Source organism: Artemia franciscana, chromosome 9, assembly GCF_032884065.1.
Source record: "Artemia franciscana chromosome 9, ASM3288406v1, whole genome shotgun sequence".
In the NCBI taxonomy this organism is placed as follows: Eukaryota; Metazoa; Arthropoda; class Branchiopoda; order Anostraca; family Artemiidae; genus Artemia; species Artemia franciscana.
In genome coordinates, this window is record NC_088871.1 from 42,169,191 (window position 1) to 42,187,932 (window position 18,742).

At 32.2% G+C, this 18,742-nt stretch overlaps 2 protein-coding genes across 11 annotated transcripts in view; one reads left to right on the forward strand and one right to left on the reverse strand.

Annotated features, from left to right (window-relative positions):
• The window catches only part of LOC136031433 (uncharacterized), a 509,032-nt gene that overhangs the window by 241,135 nt on the left and 249,155 nt on the right, over nt 1-18,742 (forward strand). The gene's annotated exons all lie outside the window — the stretch shown is intronic.
• The window catches only part of LOC136031431 (uncharacterized), a 74,463-nt gene that overhangs the window by 21,564 nt on the left and 34,157 nt on the right, over nt 1-18,742 (reverse strand). For 4 of the 6 annotated variants that reach the window (XM_065711004.1, XM_065711000.1, XM_065711005.1 and 1 more), the window contains 3 exons: nt 8,760-8,855; nt 6,739-6,879; nt 4,162-4,257 (listed from right to left, as the gene is read on the reverse strand). In XM_065711004.1, coding sequence (XP_065567076.1) covers nt 4,162-4,257; nt 6,739-6,879; nt 8,760-8,855 — 333 coding nt within the window. The remainder of the gene's footprint in view (nt 1-4,161; nt 4,258-6,738; nt 6,880-8,759; nt 8,856-18,742) is intronic. The other 2 variants (XM_065711001.1, XM_065711003.1) reach the window with 2 other exon arrangements.

The window sequence follows — 18,742 nt, forward strand, 5'->3', positions numbered from 1 at the left end:
TCCAGTCATTGCTGAATTATAATTTAAATGCTTGTTTAAGTATTAAAAATGCCTCTAATATGTTTCTCTAAATTGTTTCAAAATACTTCTTAAATGCTTTTGTTAGTATTTAAGTAAGACAGAGGGTTGGAATAAAATAAGTAAGTAATAAAATAAGTAATAAAATTAGAAATAAAATAATAAGTGAATAAAATAAGTAAGTAATAAAATAAGTAATAAAATAATAAGTGAATAAAATAAGTAAGTAGTAAATTAAGTAATAAAATAACTAGTGAATAAAATAAGTAAATAATGAAATAAGTAATAAAATAGTAAAATAATAAATGAATAAAATAGGCAAGTAATGAAATGAGTAATAAAATAATAAGTGAATAAAATAGGTAAGTAAAAAAATATGTAAAAAATAAGTAATAAAATAGGAGGGTTTGAATAAAATTGAATGCTATGAATAACTTCTTTTGGCTCAAGATTAAGGATTCCTTTTTCTGCCTAAGTTTTTTCTGATTTGAGTTTACATTTTTAAATTTGGGCCAGAACACGGACTTACGCAGTTACAAAATCTTTGTGATGCTTTAGGATAAAGGTAAATAGACCAACCCTAAAACATCAGATTGGTTCTGAGGAAATTTTTCTGCTTGAGCTGTTCCATAATTAAAAAATAATATTAGCTGAAAGTATGAAGCAACAATAGAAACTAAAAGGAACAAACAATATTCCGTATATGAGATTAACTATGCCTTCCTCAACCCTGGTTCCTTAACCTAAAGTCTTACAACACTATAAAAATACTTCCCATTCAGTTGAAAGGCATATTGTGCTTGAACCGTCTTTCATTAAGAATTGCAACTTTAAGCCAAATTTTCAACTCATTACTTTTAGTTGGAAAAATATGCTTTTTCTTATTGAATTTCCGACAGTTTTTCCAATAATAAAAGAAATCCTGTACCCCCCTCCATCTCTGTGAATTTTTCCCTGTAGTATTCACCTTACGAACATATATAAAAAAATAAAATACAAAAACATTTCGATTTGTTACAGGATGTAATCTTGGTGGGCATTGATGTTGATGTTAATAATGAAATTGGTTACTTTGGTTAATGAATGCTATTTTTACCTCTGCATTAGAGAGTTAATTTTGTTCATGGATTACGTATTTTATATTTAAGCATGGATTTGAATCCCTCAATATTTTTCTTGAACATTTATATGGCTTTGATAAAAACGATAAATATACAGGTGAGTGTGAAGAAAATAACAAGCTTCCATTTCCTGACATTTTCTTAATTAAAGGAGATAACCTTTAGCTGTTCTTAATACAAGGAAAAAACTACACACAGCAACAGATATCTATATTTTCAGTCGTGCTATCTAGTTAAAGTGCAAAGAGGAGTTGTGCATTAGTTGACAGGGTATATAGAATTGGTTCTAAAAAACATCAAGATTTAGAACTATTGTATTTAAATGACATTTGATTTTGTAATGCTTATCCAATTAAGTTCAAATGAAATCATAGAAAATAGACATATTAAACACAATAATCCAATACATGCATTTTCACAGTCTTTGAAATTGAATTTAGCAAAAAGTTATGTTGCTTTACCTTATATACGTGGTCTAGGTCAAAAACTTAGACAGATTTTACGCTATCTGTTATATTTGTATACTGAATATTATGATATTGATACATACTTTCAGTCAATTAGACTATTTAGCAGTTTTATAAATTCAGGGATGGATGATTCGTAAAAACTTGGGTAGCGGCGTTTAAAGTATTTCATGTTCTTGTGGAAAGTTTTACATTGGTCGGGCTCACCAACAGCATTGAGCATCTTAACTCGACAGATAAAATTCTAAATTTAGTAAGCTTCTAAACTCTTTTTTAGCTTCTAAGCGATTTAAGACACCGTAGATTTCTTTTGTAGATGGTGTCTTTGAGATTCAACAGATTATTAACGTTTAAATTTTTACACGTGAAAAGGGTTGTCAAAGTCAAACAAGTAATTTTACAATTTTTTTTTCTAACAGAGTGGGCGAAATGAGTGGCCAAGATTTTGACACAGTGCCATTTTCCAACTTATGAAACACCGTATACAGCTCCTTCATTGTTTTCTGGCTACATCTAAGCATGTTAATCGGAAACAGGTTATCAAAGGAGGGTTGGCATCAGAAGGAAAATTATGTCCATGAGTTTAATTCTTGATGTTGCTTATCTTTTAATCACGTATTTTTTTTGTTCTTCAATTCCGTTTTTGACTCTTTGTATTAGTCATTTTCACAAGTATTCTAACCACATATTTGCTTATTCTTCATTTTCGTGTTTACCACTACTTCAAATATTTTCTCTCTTGATCTTTTCTCCTTTGATGGTTAAGTTTGTTCATTTTGAGCAGCTGTTAATTTATGGTTTTGTCTTCTAGGTACTATAAAATTGCTTGAAACGCCTTCTTTTTTCTTTAATTTCATTTTTGATTCGTTCTGATTCTCATTGACACATGTCTCGTAATCGCCTATTTCTTTTTCTTCACTTTTGTTTTGACTCATTGTAATTTTCGTTTTTGCAAGTATATTAACCAAAAATTTCTTTGTTCTTAATTTTCGTTTATCACTATTTCAGCTACTTTTTCAATGCCCTTTGGCTTAGGTGATTGGATTGATCTTTTCACATTTGATTGTCTAGGTTATTCATTTTCACTCATTGTAACTTTAACTTTCTTAGGTTGTCCTCTTGATCTCGTTTCATTTGATGGTCCAGTTTGTTCATTTCAAGCAACTGTTAAATCATTTTTTTTTATGTCTTCTATGTCTTATGAAACGCATAAAAGCACTTTTTGTAATTAAACTCATTACACTTAGTATTTCATATTTAGTTATGTTTCTTGCTTAATTTTGCATGATTCATAGATATTAAAAACGATACAAACACTTTTGAGGGAAGTGTGACGTATTTATGCTCTTGAAATCTGCTCATAATATAACGTCACTTATTAAGGTTCTTGATGAATTTTTCTCTGATAACATATCTTATTCCTTTAAACAAGCAACAATAGTGTATGCATTCATGTATTTATCTAAAAAAAAGATGTGTTTTTTTGGAAAATTTGCAGCCTGTATTTTTCTGGCCTAAAATATGATCTATATAAGTAACGAGTTTGAGGAAATTCGTTAAGAACCTTAATTTTGAAAAAAAAAGAAATCACTTGAGTGACGACATTTTTATAAGAAAAAGTTCAAGAGAATGAATTACATCCCCCCCCCCAAAGAGGAATCGTATTGTTTTTAGTATTTATGACGTATGTAACTTTACCAAAGGAACATAGCTAAATATAAAATACTAACTACAATGAGCATATTTAAAGAATATTTCTAAGCACTGTCATAACTTCTAGAAATCAAATGAATAGCCTAGATCATTTTTAAATGGTCATTAAATTTTTTTTTAAAGATTTAATAAAGTCCACTTAATATATAATGCATATGTTTTTTTTTACCTGTTGCCATAAATAGTTCAAATGATTTTAAGCTATTAAATCTAATCAGAGGTGATGCCCTGGGATTTCGTGACTTTTTTTAAGAATAAAAATAGGCTTCAATTTTAATAGATCTCATTTGTCCATATGACTATAAGGAGGTGATATATCCGTTGTGAATTATAGACTTTCGTTTGTCTTGTCAGTAATTGTAGTTCTAGAAATGCTTAAAATTAAGTTATATTTATTTGTTTATTTTTGTTTTTTCTCTCTCTCTTGTGTGTTAGTTGTCGTTTCTTATAGATGGTTTTATTTGAAAAATATTGTCTCTTTGACCGTAAAGTTATTGCTTATTCGGTTGACGAAGACTCCCGGATGCAGAGCCGGAATGTTTCAATTTTTTTTATTATTTAAAGTATTGTTTTCGATTATTGTGTTTTCGTTCCATTGTATTATTTAAATTAAGGCCTTTAAATTTTAATTTTGTCTTTAATTTTTACACTGGTTTTTAAATACTATACTTTAAGGATTTTTTATTTATTTAACCCATAGTATATTATTTTAATAGAAAAATATATAGCTTGTCTTCACCTAAGTTTCAAAACAAGTTATGAATTTTTTAACGACTTTTATGTAAGCTGATAATGGACCTGATATTTAATTTGAAGATGTAGATCAAACTCCTTTCACCTACCAGTACTAGAAATGAAAAGACTTGGTGAATTCTTAAGCTTATCCAGCATTTCTGTTGCAGCAATTGTTTTTGAATCTTTCTCACGTCTTGTACAACCTGAAAGTATATTAGACAAGCAAAAGAAACAAATTGGAAATATATATATATATATATATATATATATATATATATATATATATATATATATATATATATATATATATATATGTATATATATATATATATATATATATATATATATATATATGTATATATATATATATATATATATATATATATATATATATATATATATATATATATATATATATATATATATATATATATATATATATATATATATCTTCAACATATATAAAAATAAGTTGTTTGTTTGTCTGTTGACTGACGTCATTTTTGTTTGTCGACTGACGTCATTTAAAGGATTGAGTTGTATGTCGTCATGTAGTTTTTTTGTCGACTGACGTCATGTTTGTTATGACGAGGCTTTGTATATGACATCATTATAAGTACATAAGAAGGCCATTCAAAGAGAAATTTTAATTTTAAAATGACAGAAGAACCTACAATGGCAACAGACGAGGAAGCTGCTCAAAGAGTCTATGGCAAAGGGCTTGCGGCTAATAGAGAAAGTATGAAAAGAAAGCGTGCCGAGGATTCACAACAACAGCGTGAAAACAGCGTTACAGTACGAGTGATCTATTGTCGTATGTACAAAATAACATTTCCAAGTTAACGTCGGAACAAAAAGACATTTATGATACGATACTCAATTTCAGGACGTATACAACTACCTGCTGATTTCTGTAATTTAGTGACGTCCAAAAATGAATTGATTGAAAAAATATTTCCGAATATTCTAAGAAATTATAAAAATAATAAATGGCTAAGTGAAAGAGCGATTCTCGCACCCAAAAATATAGACGTCCACGAAATCAACAATATTGTTTTGACCAAGATTCGAGACCAGGCAGTCCTTTACAAGTCAATCGACACAGTTTTGGAACCAAATGAAGCGGTTAAGTATGCATGTTTGTTTGTTTGTAAAAAGAGCGTTTGCATATGACGTCATTATTAGTACATAAGGCTTTGTATATGCACAGACAATGGGAAAGCCAAGAATGTTGTAAATTCGCAATTTTTACGTAGTTTAACTCCTGCAGACGAAATGAATGCTTGCCTGAAAAATTCTAATTTATGGGCACACGTAAAAATATTAAAATTAACTACAAATATACGTGACCGATTGCAAAACGATGACTCTGGTCAAACATTTTCAGATCAATTGCTGGCAATTGGAAACGGATAGCTCCCAGTAGTGGGAAAGCCAAAAATGTTGTATATTCGCAATTTTTACGTAGTTTGAAACACATATATAAATCTATCTATATTCACAGGTGGGACACAGGGACACAACTACAATGGCGCGTAACTAATATGGCGCGTAACGACTTACGCGCGCGGGGGGGCGCGAAGCGCCCCACCAACTAGGTGTTGGGGTGGCGCGAAGCGCCACCCCAACAGCTAGTATATATATATATATATATATATATAAGTTGTATGTTTGTGTGTTTGTCCGCATATGACGTCATCATAAGTATATAAGGCTTTGTATATGCGGTTAAAGAAATACAGTTAAAAAAATATCCCAAAAATGGGATAATAAAAATATGAAGTCGAACAGTCTAATAAAAATTTGGCTTTTCTATGAAGCTGTAGTTTTATTTCAGAATCAAAAGACTGTATATGTTTAAGTTTTTGTGGAGAAAAGAGGAGTCAAATTTATCTAATTATTCTAGTTTGAAAATTTTAAAATGTGAAATCGCCCTAAAAACTTCAGTTTCGAAATAAAAAAGAAAATTATACGAAAACTTAGTTTCTGGTTATGTTGTCAGCTAAGGTTATCCCAAAAGATATAAGATATTTCATTTTTATATTTTATCTATATTATCTGAGTAGTTCCCTGATCCAATTATATGATCAGAAAATACTTTAAAGCAAGTTACTCAACAGCATACTTACTTTTCTTAAGAAACTACATTTTTGTTTGATAATGAAAGGAATTTGTAAATAAGATAATGAAAGGAATTTGCAAAAAAAGAGCTCTTGTGTAAACAGCAATCCCAGTATAACAGGTTTTAACATTAATTAAAAAGAACGGATAATCGGCATCAATTACAATTTCTAATATATTTTAATTTTAATTAATTAATATAATGAGTTTGGCAGCTACTTCTTTCTGAAGAAGTATTTTCTAGATATATATTTTGTTGAATAGCTCATTTATTTGTCAGTAATGTGACTCCGGAAATAGAATTCTTTCTCTCTAACAAAAATAAGCTACAGATTCTATAAGAGCTCCAAGAAGAAAAAGGACTTCAAATAGCTGTAAAAAAAATGAAAAAAAAAAAAATAGATTGACATACTCCACCCAAGACCTATTTTAACCCAAAGCTGTTTTTAGTGTAGTGTCACTTTCTTCCAAAAATTACTGAAACCTGATAAATATACTTTTTATTAGGTAAGATAAGGTAATGTTACTTTATTCTTAAAAAAAAAGAAGTTCATAAATAATACCTGAAGTACACATATCTTCACCAATTTTGCATGTCGTTTTCCACCAATGATTTCCACCCATGTCATGATTTTGAGTAGACACATATTCTGGTTCATGGAAGCCACTATCCAACGCTTTTTTAACTAGTTCAGCAACGGGATCTTAAAAAAGACTGGTTAAAGGAAAAGAGAGAAAACATATATTTAGATTAGACAGTTAAAACGTGTTCTCGTAAGATTCTTTTAAAAGATTATCGGTTCTGAAGGGAGATAGCAGAGAAAAAACAAATAACGTCTAGTTACAGACCATAATTAAGCGGGATTTTTTTTTAATATAATGAAATAAAATCAAGCTTGTGGACTGTGACGAAAAAGTTGAGAGGCATTAAATGTAATTCAATTGAAGGTAATTGAAAAATTAATTGAAAAATAAGCCAAGACAGATAGACTGAGTGAGAGGTAAATCTGGTATAAGCCTTTTTCATAATTGTATATAAAGTATTTAGTTTCATTAGTTGTTAGATAGTCTATCATCCATTCATCCTAAAGCAGAACTAAGGTTGTTATGCATGGAGTAAGGGTAATTCAGATAGTACGGGTAATTTATAGACTAAGGGTAATTCGACAACGGAATCTTAAAAAAGTGGTAAAAGGAAAAGAGAAAAAAATATACTTAGACGAGACAATTAACTAGTTCCCTGGAAGATACTTATACTGATGAGTGGTTTCAGTGGGGGAAAAATAGAGAAAAAAAGAAAATAGTATATAACGTCACTTATTAAGACTCTTGATGAATTTTTCTCTGATAACATATCTTATTCCTTTAAACAAGCATCAATAGTGTATGCATTCATGTATTTATCTCAAAAACAGCTGCTCTTTTTTGGATGATTCGCAGCCTGTAATTTTCTGGCAAAAAACGATCTAAATGTTTGAGGAAACTCGGTAAAGACCTTAATTTTGACCAAAAAATATATCAGTTGAGTAACAACATTTTTATGAAAAAAGTTCAAGAGAATAAATTACATCTCCCCCTAAGAGGAATCGTATTGTTTTTAGTATATATGACGTATGCAACTTTACCAAAGTTGAACACACTAACACTAACTGCAATGAGAATATTTACAGAATATTTCTAAGCACTCTCATAATGGCAAGAAATGAAATGAATAGCCTAAAACATTTTTAAATGGTAATTTTTTTTTTAATTTAATAGAGTTCACTTAATGTATAAGTTTTTTTTGCCCTGTTGCCATAAATAGTTCAAATGAATTTAAGCTATTAAATTTTATCAGAGGTGATGACTTGGGATTTTGTGACTTTTTTTCGAATAAAAATAGTCTTCAATTCTAGTAGATCTCATTTGTCCTTATGACTATAAAGAGGTGATATATCCGCGTATTATAGATATTCGTTTGTCTTGTGAGTAATTGTAGTTCTCGAAGTGCTTAAAATGTAAGTTATATTTATTCATTTATTTTTTGTTGTTATTTTGTTCTTTTTTCTCTCTCTTGCTTGTTAGTTGTCGTTTCTTATAGATGGTTTTATTTGAAAAATATTGCTTCTTTGCCCTTAAGGTTATTGTATTTTCATTTGAAAAAGACTCCCAGATGCAGAGCCAAAATATTTGAATTTGTTCTTATTATTTAAAGTATTGTTTTTGTTTATTGTGCCTTTGTTCCATTGTATTATTTAAATTAAGCCCTTTTTTCTCTTAATTTTTACACTGGTCTTTTAAATACTCTATTTTAAGGATTTTTATTTATTTAACCCTTAGTATATTATTTTAATAAAAAAAAATATATAGCTTGTCTTTTGAGGATAACAACTTGTGTACCATTCAGGCCAATAGGGAATATTGATCTGACTAATTTGTCTGCGCCAAAAATTTGTGTGTTTGAAAGAGCTTTTTAGGGCTTAATATAAAGCTATTCTTCACCTAAGTTTCAAAATAAATTATAAATTTTTTAACGAACGCTATGCAAGCTGATATTAGACCTGATATTTAATTTGAAGATGTAGATTAAACTCCTTTCACCTACCAGTACTAGAAAAGAAAAGACTTGGCGAACTCCTAAGCTTAAACAGCATCTCTGTTGCAGCAATCGTTTTTGAATCTTTCTTACGTCTTGCAAACCCTGAAAGAATATTAGACAAGGACAACAAAAAATTTATATATATATATATATATATATATATATATCTATGCAAAAATAAGTTGTTTGTTTGTGTGCTGACTGACGTCATGTCTGTGTGTCGACTGTCGTCATGTTTGTCGACTGACATCATTATAGGGATTCAGCATTATGCCGTCATGAAGTTGTTTGTCGACTGACGTCATGTTTGTTAAGACGTCAAAGGCTTTGTATATGACGTCTTTATAAGTTTATAAGAGTGCCTTTCAAAGAGAAATTTTTAATATAGATCTTAAAATTACAGAAGAAACAGCAAAGGAAGCTGCTCAAAGAGTTAATTCAAAGAAAAAATATAGTATAAATGCTACAATGGCAGAAGAAACAGCCGAGGAAGCTGCTCAACGAGTTAATGCCAAAAGGCTTGCGGTTAAAGAACGCAAAACTGCGCAGTTAGATGAAAATCAACCTGGACAGCGAGAGTCAAAACGTATCAAAACTGATAATGATAGCAATGATGATTGGGTTTGGGATTTTGACTTGGATAAGGACATCAATGCCTAACAGATTTTAGTTAAAAAAACAAAGGTTCGGCGATATGTATTTCATAATGACGAAAGACAAGCCAAGGTAAAACAAACCAAACAACTTGAAAGTGATACCGATGATAGAAAAACGACGTCGAAAGGACTATCGTTTCCCAGTTGCAACATCTTTTCCACAAAAATAATAATTTAGTGCTTCTGTTCAAAACAGCAATCGAATTGATGCCTACTGATACGCAACTATCAACGAAGTGGCAATCGTTATGGTCGGTGATCAGTTCTTACCTCGAGATAATATTCTTTATAGGCGAAACAATCAGTTGACAAGAATTGCTTAAACTCATCGATGCTACGATGCCCTACAATATCCTATCATTTCTTGGGATGGAGCCGACGGCTATCACTTTAAGATTAAATTGATAAATCCAGCCACTAACAAAGAAATGGATAAGAAATGCAGCGCAAAGAAATATTATGCCTATAGACCGTGTCTTCCGGCAAAAGTTGTTCTCCTTCATCTCCTACAGAGTTATGGGAGAAATACAAATCGCAAATGGCCGAGAATATACTCCACCAAATACGGCTAGAAAGGTCAGATATGAAATTGGACTTTACAACAGAAATTTATAACTGCACTTTAGTTATGATTGAAGATTTGTGCTTATCTATTGCAAACAAACTTCTCAAGCATTTGTTAATGCCTTCACCTAATCGTACTGCTTCTATTTCTACATGTGTAGAATGGGATCGTGAACAAAGTTACAACACAATTGATCTATTGTCGCATGTACAAACAAATACGAGGAATCACAAGAACAACTTGAAAACAGGCTTGAGGCTCAAAGAAAAATTACCGAAAAAAATCATGCCGAGGAATCACAAGAACAACGAGAAAATAGGCTTTCGGCTCAAAGAGATAATTCCAAAAGAAAGCGTACCGATGAATCACAAGAACAACGTGAAAACAGGCTTACAGCTCAAGTGAAACAATGGGAATGTGTTGCGCCTCAGGAAAAGTTAAAATTCCTCAGCTGGCTGCACCACCAGAACCATTGAAGACCTTATGACTTTAAGACGTTACAGACCGAGACATCAGAACACAAGGAATATTAATGACGACCGAGACACTCAAAGAGAATTAAAGACCGGGACACAAATGACGACCAGGACACAGGGAAATATAAATGATGACCGGGACACAGGGACACAACTACAACGGGGACGCCAGAAGGGCACAAGGGGATATATAAATGAAACACCCACACAAACTATATATATATAATATTCTCCTTATGAGCCCTTGTGTTGGGTTGTTGCCTCTGAATTATTTGTCTTTATTGTTTTTATTGTTTGGTACTTGACGACTTATACTTATTGACGACATGACTGCCTGTCCATGGATTTTTCATTATGGTTGATTGTGTATGGCTATGCTGTTTGACCTGTGTGCTTGTATGGATGAGTAGGGTTAAGGGCTCATTCAAGTGTTGATCTGTATTAATCACTAATTTAGAAAAACAGTTTTCACTTCCTCCTTCTATCTCCTTTCTTCTTCTTTTTTTGTGTTTGTGCTGTTGCATTGATGATTTCTCTTTTCGCTATATATATATATATATATATATATATATATATATATATATATACACATATATATATATATATATATATATATATATATATATATATATATATATATACTAGCTGTTGGGGTGACGCTTCACGCCACCCCAACACATAGTTGGTGGGGGTGCTTCGCACCCCCCAAGCCCCCCCCCGAACGCGTAAGTTGTTACGCGCCATTGTAGTTGTGTCCCTATGTCCCACCTGTAGATATAGATAGATAGATATATATATATATATATATATATATATATATATATATATATATATATATATATATATATATATATATATATATATACTAGCTGTTGGGGTGGCGCTTCGCGCCACCCCAACACCTAGTTGGTGGGGGCGCTTCGCGCCCCCCCCCAAGCCCCCCCGCGCGCGTAAGTCGTTACGCGCCATAATAGTTACGCGCCATTGTAGTTGTGTCCCTATGTCCCACCTGTGAATATAGATAGATATATATATATATGGTTTTAACTACGTAAAACTTGCGAATATACAACATTCTTTGCTGTCCCATTGTCTTTGCATATAAATAGATTGTCAGGTTTACCGACTCTTGAACATGCAACATATAATGGTCCATGGGAAAACAATCTGTATTCAGATCTATACCTCATGATTCTAATGATTGCCCTTGAGCTTTGTTGATGGTGATTGCTAATCGACCATTCCCTGTCCCGGTGTCCCGGTCGTCATTTACATCCCCCTGTTTCCTCCGGTGTCCCCGTTGTAGTTGTGTCCCTGTGTCCCGGTCGTCATTTATATTCCCTGTGTCCCGGTCGTCATTTGTATCCCGGTGTCCCGGTCTGTATATACATTCGTTTTTTAGTTTTGTTTTTCTCCTTTATTTTTTTCCTTTTTTTTTCTTTTTTAGCTTATTTAGATTTTTAGATTTTTTAGTTTTTTTATTAGTTTTTAGTTTTTTTTTCTTTTTAGTTTTTTTGTCCCGGTCGTCATTTATATCCCCCTGTTTCCCCCGGTGTCCCCGTTGTAGTTGTGTCCCTGTGTCCCGGTCGTCATTTATATTCCCTGTGTCCCGGTCGTCATTTGTATCCCGGTGTACCGGTCTGTATATACATTCGTTTTTTAGTTTTGTTTTTCTCCTTTATTTTTTTCCTTTTTTTCTTTTTTAGTTTATTTAGATTTTTAGATTTTTTAGTTTTTTTATTAGTTTTTAGTTTTTTTTTTCTTTTTAGTTTTTTTGTAGTTTTTACCTTCTTTTTAGTTTTGTTAATTTTTTTTTTACTTATGTCCTGGTCGTCATTTATACTCCCTATGTCCCGGTGCTTTGTTGATTGCTAATCGAACATTCCTTTTGTCCTGGTCGCTTTCTCTTTGAGTGTCGTCATTTATTTTTTTCTTTTTTAGTTCTTTTAGTTTTTACCTTTTTTAGTTTTTTTTAGTTTTTTAGATGAAAATTTTTTTTTAGTTTTTTCCTTTTTTTCTTTTTAGTTTTTATTGGTTTTTACCTTTATGTTAGCTTATTTTTCAGTTTTTTCCTTTTTTTTTAGTTTTTTTTATTTTTTATTTTTTTTAGTTTTTTACCTTTTTTTTAGTTTTTTTAGTTTTTTTAGTTTTTTTAGTTTTTTAGCTTTTTTACTTTTTTTACTAGTTTTTAGTTTTTTTGTAGTTTTTGCCTTTTTTTAGTTTTTTCAGTTTTTTTTTAGTTTTTTATTGGTTTTTACCTTTATTTTAGCTTATTTTTCAGTTTTTTCCTTTTTTTTAGTTTTTTTTAGTTTTTAGTTTTTTTAGTTTTTTACCTTTTTTTAGTTTTTTTAGTTTTTTTAGTTTTTTAGCTTTTTTATTTTTTTTATTAGTTTTTAGTTTTTTTTGTAGTTTTTGCCTTTTTTTTAGTTTTTTTAGTTTTTTAGCTTTTTTATTAGTTTTTAGTTTTTTTTGTAGTTTTTGCCTTTTTTTAGTTTGACAACTTATTTTTATATATATAGATAGTTTTTTTTTTTACTTATGTCCTGGTCGTCATTTATACTCCCTGTGTCCCGGTGCTTTGTTGATTGCTAATCGAACATTCCTTTTGTCCTGGTCGCTTTCTCTTTGAGTGTCGTCATTTATTAGTTTTTTCCTTTTTTTCTTTTTAGTTTTTTATTGGTTTTTACCTTTATTTTAGCTTATTTTTCAGTTTTTTCCTTTTTTTTAGTTTTTTTTTATTTTTTATTTTTTTTAGTTTTTTACCTTTTTTTAGTTTTTTTATTTTTTTTAGTTTTTTAGCTTTTTTACTTTTTTTATTAGTTTTTAGTTTTTTTTTGTAGTTTTTGCCTTTTTTTAGTTTTTTCAGTTTTTTTTTTAGTTTTTTATTGGTTTTTACCTTTATAGTTTTTTTAGTTTTTTAGCTTTTTTATTTTTTTTATTAGTTTTTAGTTTTTTTTTTGTAGTTTTTGCCTTTTTTTAGTTTTTTCAGTTTTGACGTCACCTAATCCAGTTTTTTCAGGTGACGTCACCTGACACATCCATCCACACATCCACAGACAGACAGACAACTTATTTTTATATATATAGATATATATTTAACAACGTAAAACTTGCGAATACACAACTTTCTTTGCTGTCACATTGTCTGTCCATATCAATAGATTGTCAGGCTTGAGGCTCAAAGAAAAATTACCGAAAAAAATCATGCCGAGGAATCACAAGAACAACGAGAAAATAGGCTTTCGGCTCAAAGAGATAATGCCAAAAGAAAGCGTGCCGATGAATCACAAGAACAACGTGAAAACAGGCTTACAGATCAAGTGAAACAATGGGAATGTGTTGCGCCTCAGGAAAAGTTAAAATTCCTCAGCTGGCTGCACCACCAGAACCATTGAAGACCTTTTGACTTTAAGACGTTACAGACCGAGACATCAGAACACAAGGAATATTAATGACGACCGAGACACTCAAAGAGAATTACAGACCGGGACACGAATGACGACCAGGACACAGGGAATATAAATGATGACCGGGACACAGGGACACAACTACAACGGGGACGCCAGAAGGGCACAAGGGGATATATAAATGACAACGGGGACACAGGGAATATTCGATTAGAAATCACCATCAACAAAGCTCAAGGACAATCATTAGAAAAATGCGGTATAGATCTGAATACGGATTGTTTTCCCATGGACAATTATATGTTGCAAGTTCACAATCTATTTATATGCACAGACAATGGGACCTGACAATCTATTTATATGCACAGACAATGGGACAGCGAAAAATATTGTATATTAGCAAATTTTACGTAGTTAAAAACATATATATATCTATGTATATTCACAGGTGGGACACAGGGACAAAACTACAATGGTGCGTAACTAGCACGGCACGTAAGGACTTACGCGCGGGGGGGGGGGCTTGGAGTGGGGGGGCGAAACACCCACACAAACTATATATATATAATATACTCCTTATGAGCCCTTGTGTTGGGTTGTTGCCTCTGAATTATTTGTCTTTATTGTTTTTATTGTTTGGTACTTGACGACTTATACTTATTGACGACATGACTGCCTGTCCATGGATTTTTCATTATGGTTGATTGTGTATGGCTATGCTGTTTGACCTGTGTGGTTGTATGGATGAGTAGGGTTAAGGGCTCATTCAAGTGTTGATCTGTATTAATCACTAATTTAGAAAAACAGTTTTCACTTTCTCCTTCTATCTCCTTTCTTCTTCTTTTTTTGTGTTTGTGCTGTTGCATTGATGATTTCTCTTTTTGCTATATATATATATATATATATATATATATATATATATATATATATATATATATATATATATATATACTAGCTGTTGGGGTAACGCTTCGCGCCACCCCAACACATAGTTGGTGGGGGTGCTTCGCACCCCCCAAGCCCCCCCCCCCCCCCCGAACGCGTAAGTTGTTACGCGCCATTGTAGTTGTGTCCCTATGTCCCACCTGTAGATATAGATATATATATATATATATATATATATATATATATATATATATATATATATATATATTTAACAACGTAAAACTTGCGAATACACAAAATTCTTTGCTGTCACATTGTCTGTCCATATCAATAGATTGTCAGGTTTACCAACTCTTGAACACGCAACATAATAATTGTCCATGGGAAAACAATCCGTATTCAGATCTATACCGCATTTTTCTAACGATTGCCCTTGAGCTTTGTTGATGGTGATTGCTAATCGAACATTCCCTGTGTCCCCATCGTCATTTATATATCCCCCTTTGCCCCTGGCGTTCCTGTTCTAGTTGTGTCCCTGTGCCCTGGTCGTGATTTATATTCTCTGTGTCCCGGTCGTCATTTGTGTCCCGGTATCCCAGTCTGTAATTTCTCTTTGAGTGTCCCGGTCGTCATTTATATTCCCACTGTCCCGGTCGTCATTTGTGTCCCGGTCTGTAATTTCTCTTTGAGTGTTTTTCTTTTTAGTTTTTTACCTTTTTTCAATTTTCTTTTTCTTCTTTATTTTTCAGCGTCACTATGAAATACCAATCGCCGAAGCTTTGTTTTTTTTAACTAAAATCTGGTAGGCATTGATGACCTTATCCAAGTCAAAATCCCAAACCCAATCGTCATCGCTATCATTTTCAGTTTTGATATCTTTTGACTCTCGCTGTCCAGGTGGATTTTCATCTAACTGCGCGGTTTTGCGTTCTTTAGCCGCAAGCCTGTTTTCATGCTGTTCTTGTGATTCCTCGGCACGCTTTCTTTTCTTACTTTCTCTATCAGCCACAAGCCTGTTTTCATACTGTTCTTGTGATTCCTCGGCACGCTTTGTTTTCTTACTTTCTCTATCAGCCGCAAGTCTGTTGGCATAGACTCTTTGAGCAACTTCCTCGGCTGTTGCCATTGTCGGTTTTTCAGTCATTTTACAATTAGAAAAATTACAGAGTGGGACACTGGGACATAAATAACGACCGGGAGATATATATGACGACCGGGACACTCAAAGATAAATTACAGACCGGGACACAGGGAATATAAATGACGAATGGGACGCTCAAAGAGAAATTACAGACTGGGACACAAATGACGACAGGGATACTGGGAATATAAATGAAGACCGGGACACAGGGACACAACTACAAGGGTTATGCCGGGGGCACAGGGGGATATATAAATGACGACGGGGACACAGGGAATGTTCGATTAGCAATCACCATCAACAAAGCTCAAGGGCAATCATTAGAATAATCAGGTATAGATCTGAATACGGATTGTTTTTCCAATGGACAATTTTATGTTGCATGTTCAAGAGTCGGTAAACCTGACAATCTATTTATATGCACAGAAAATGGGACATCGAAGAATGTTGTATATTCGCAAGTTTTACGTAGTTGAAAACACACACATATATATATATATATATATATATATATATATATATATATATATATATATATATATATATATATATATGTATATATATATATATATATATATATATATATATATATATATATATATATATATATATGTATCTTTCTATGTTCACAGGTGGGACACAGGGAAATAACTACAATGGCGCCTAACGACTTCTGCGCGCGGGGGAGGGGGGGGGGGGGTGCGAAGCACCCCCTCCAACAACAGCTAGTATATAAAAACAAGTTGTTTGTTTGTGTGTCTGTCGACTGACATCGTGTTTGTCCGCATATGACGTCTGAAATATTTCATCATATACCAATTCAAAAACGAATGTATTCAAGCCGAAGTAGCTGAGTTGGTAAAGCGTTATGTTCCAGGTTCGAGGTTTGAGAGGTTCCAGGTTCGAACCTTGGCTTTAGCATTAATACAAAAGAAGAAAAAAAACTAAAAAAGGTAAAAACTACAAAAAAAAACTTAAAAGAAAAAAACTAAATAACTAAAAAAGCTGAAAAACTAAAAAAAACTAGAAAAATGGTAAAAAACTAAAAACTAAAAAAGAAAAAAAACTAAAAAAACTAAAAAAAAAGGTAAAAACTACAAAAAAAACTGAAAAGAAAAAGAAACTAAAAAATAATAAAAAAAAACTAAAAAGGCTAAAAACTAAAAAAAGGTAAAAAACTAAAAAAAATAAAAACTAAAAAAGAAAAAAAAACTAAAAAAAGGAAAAAAACTGAAAAATAAAGGAGAAAAAGAGAACTAAAAAAACTAAAAATGAAAATAAAAAAAACTAAAAAAAGGTAAAAACTACAAAAAAAAACTAAAAAGAAAAAAGAAAAAAACTGAAAAAGCTAAAAAAAAAAGGTAAAACCCCAAAAAACAATAAAAAGAAAAAAAAGAAAAAAAAAATTATTTCATCATATACCAATTCAAAAACGAATTTATATACAGACCGGGACACCGGGACACAAATGACGACCGGGACATCGGGACACAGGGAGTATAAATGACGACCGGGACACTCAAAGAGAAATTAAAGACTGGGACACCGGGACAAAAATGACGACCGGGACAAAGGGAATATAAATGACGACCGGGACACAGGGACACAACTACATCGGGAACGCCGGGGGGCACAGGGGGATATATAAATGACGACGGGGACACAGGGAATGTTCGATTAGCATTCATCATCAACAAAGCTCAAGGGCAATCATTAGAATCATAAGGTATAGATCTGAATACGGATTGTTTTTCCCATGGACAATTATATGTTGCATGTTCAAGAGTCGGTAAACCTGACAATCTATTTATATGCACAGACAATGGGACAGCGAAGAATGTTGTATATTCGCAAGTTTTACGTAGTTAAAAACATATATATATATATATATATATATATATATATATATATATATATATATATATATATATATATTCACAGGGACACAAAAACAATGGCGCGTAACTAATATGGCGCTTAACGACTTACGCGTGCGGGGGGGCTTGGGGGGCCCCCTATAAATCCATATTAATTAAATACATACAAAACAGGCGGCACCAATATCTAAATTACACCATAGCAAGGTATAAACTATGATTAGCATCCAAGCCCGCCGCAAACTGATCACGCCGATGTTTAACCCGCTGAACTGGTTCTGTGAGACTATATTTTCACAAAATGAGTATTTTTAATCCAAACTGGCAATTTCAGTAAAAATTTGGCATAATTAAAATAAATTCATCGGATATATTTCACATCAGTCGTTGTAAATATGGACCAAATAAGGGAAAGTACAAGAAGGTGGGAGTTATAAAAATTGAAAAGAGGCGGGCTAGAACCTGTCGATTATATTTTGATTTGCACGGTAAAAGAACTCCATATGCCTTACGAGTTTGATTTATAAAATGGCTGATAAGTCCATCTCGAGTAGACTTCATGGTTCTTCCAATAGACAGTTCAAAATACTTGAGGGACATCAAGAACTCCACCTCATGATTATAAAGGTTAAATGTATCAGCGCTATGAGGTCTATACGCACCGCGGAATGTCAAGACTTCACTTTTTTTTGCATTAAAAAACAGACCAGTAGTAGCATACTCATCACTTAAAACTCGAAAAAAAATTTCAATCATAGATCCTGCTCTACTGAGATTTAGAACGTCGTCAGCATAACTAAGCAGTGACAAGTCCAATCCACGAAAAATGAAGCTAGTCATAAGACATATCTTTGAATCTCTGACACTATTGTTATACAAAGGTGGTGATGTAATTGCACCTAGGCGGATGCCTTTCTTAACCAGGATCGGAACAACCGAAACATCATTAGATGCCAACCTAATTTTTACATTTATTTTCTTA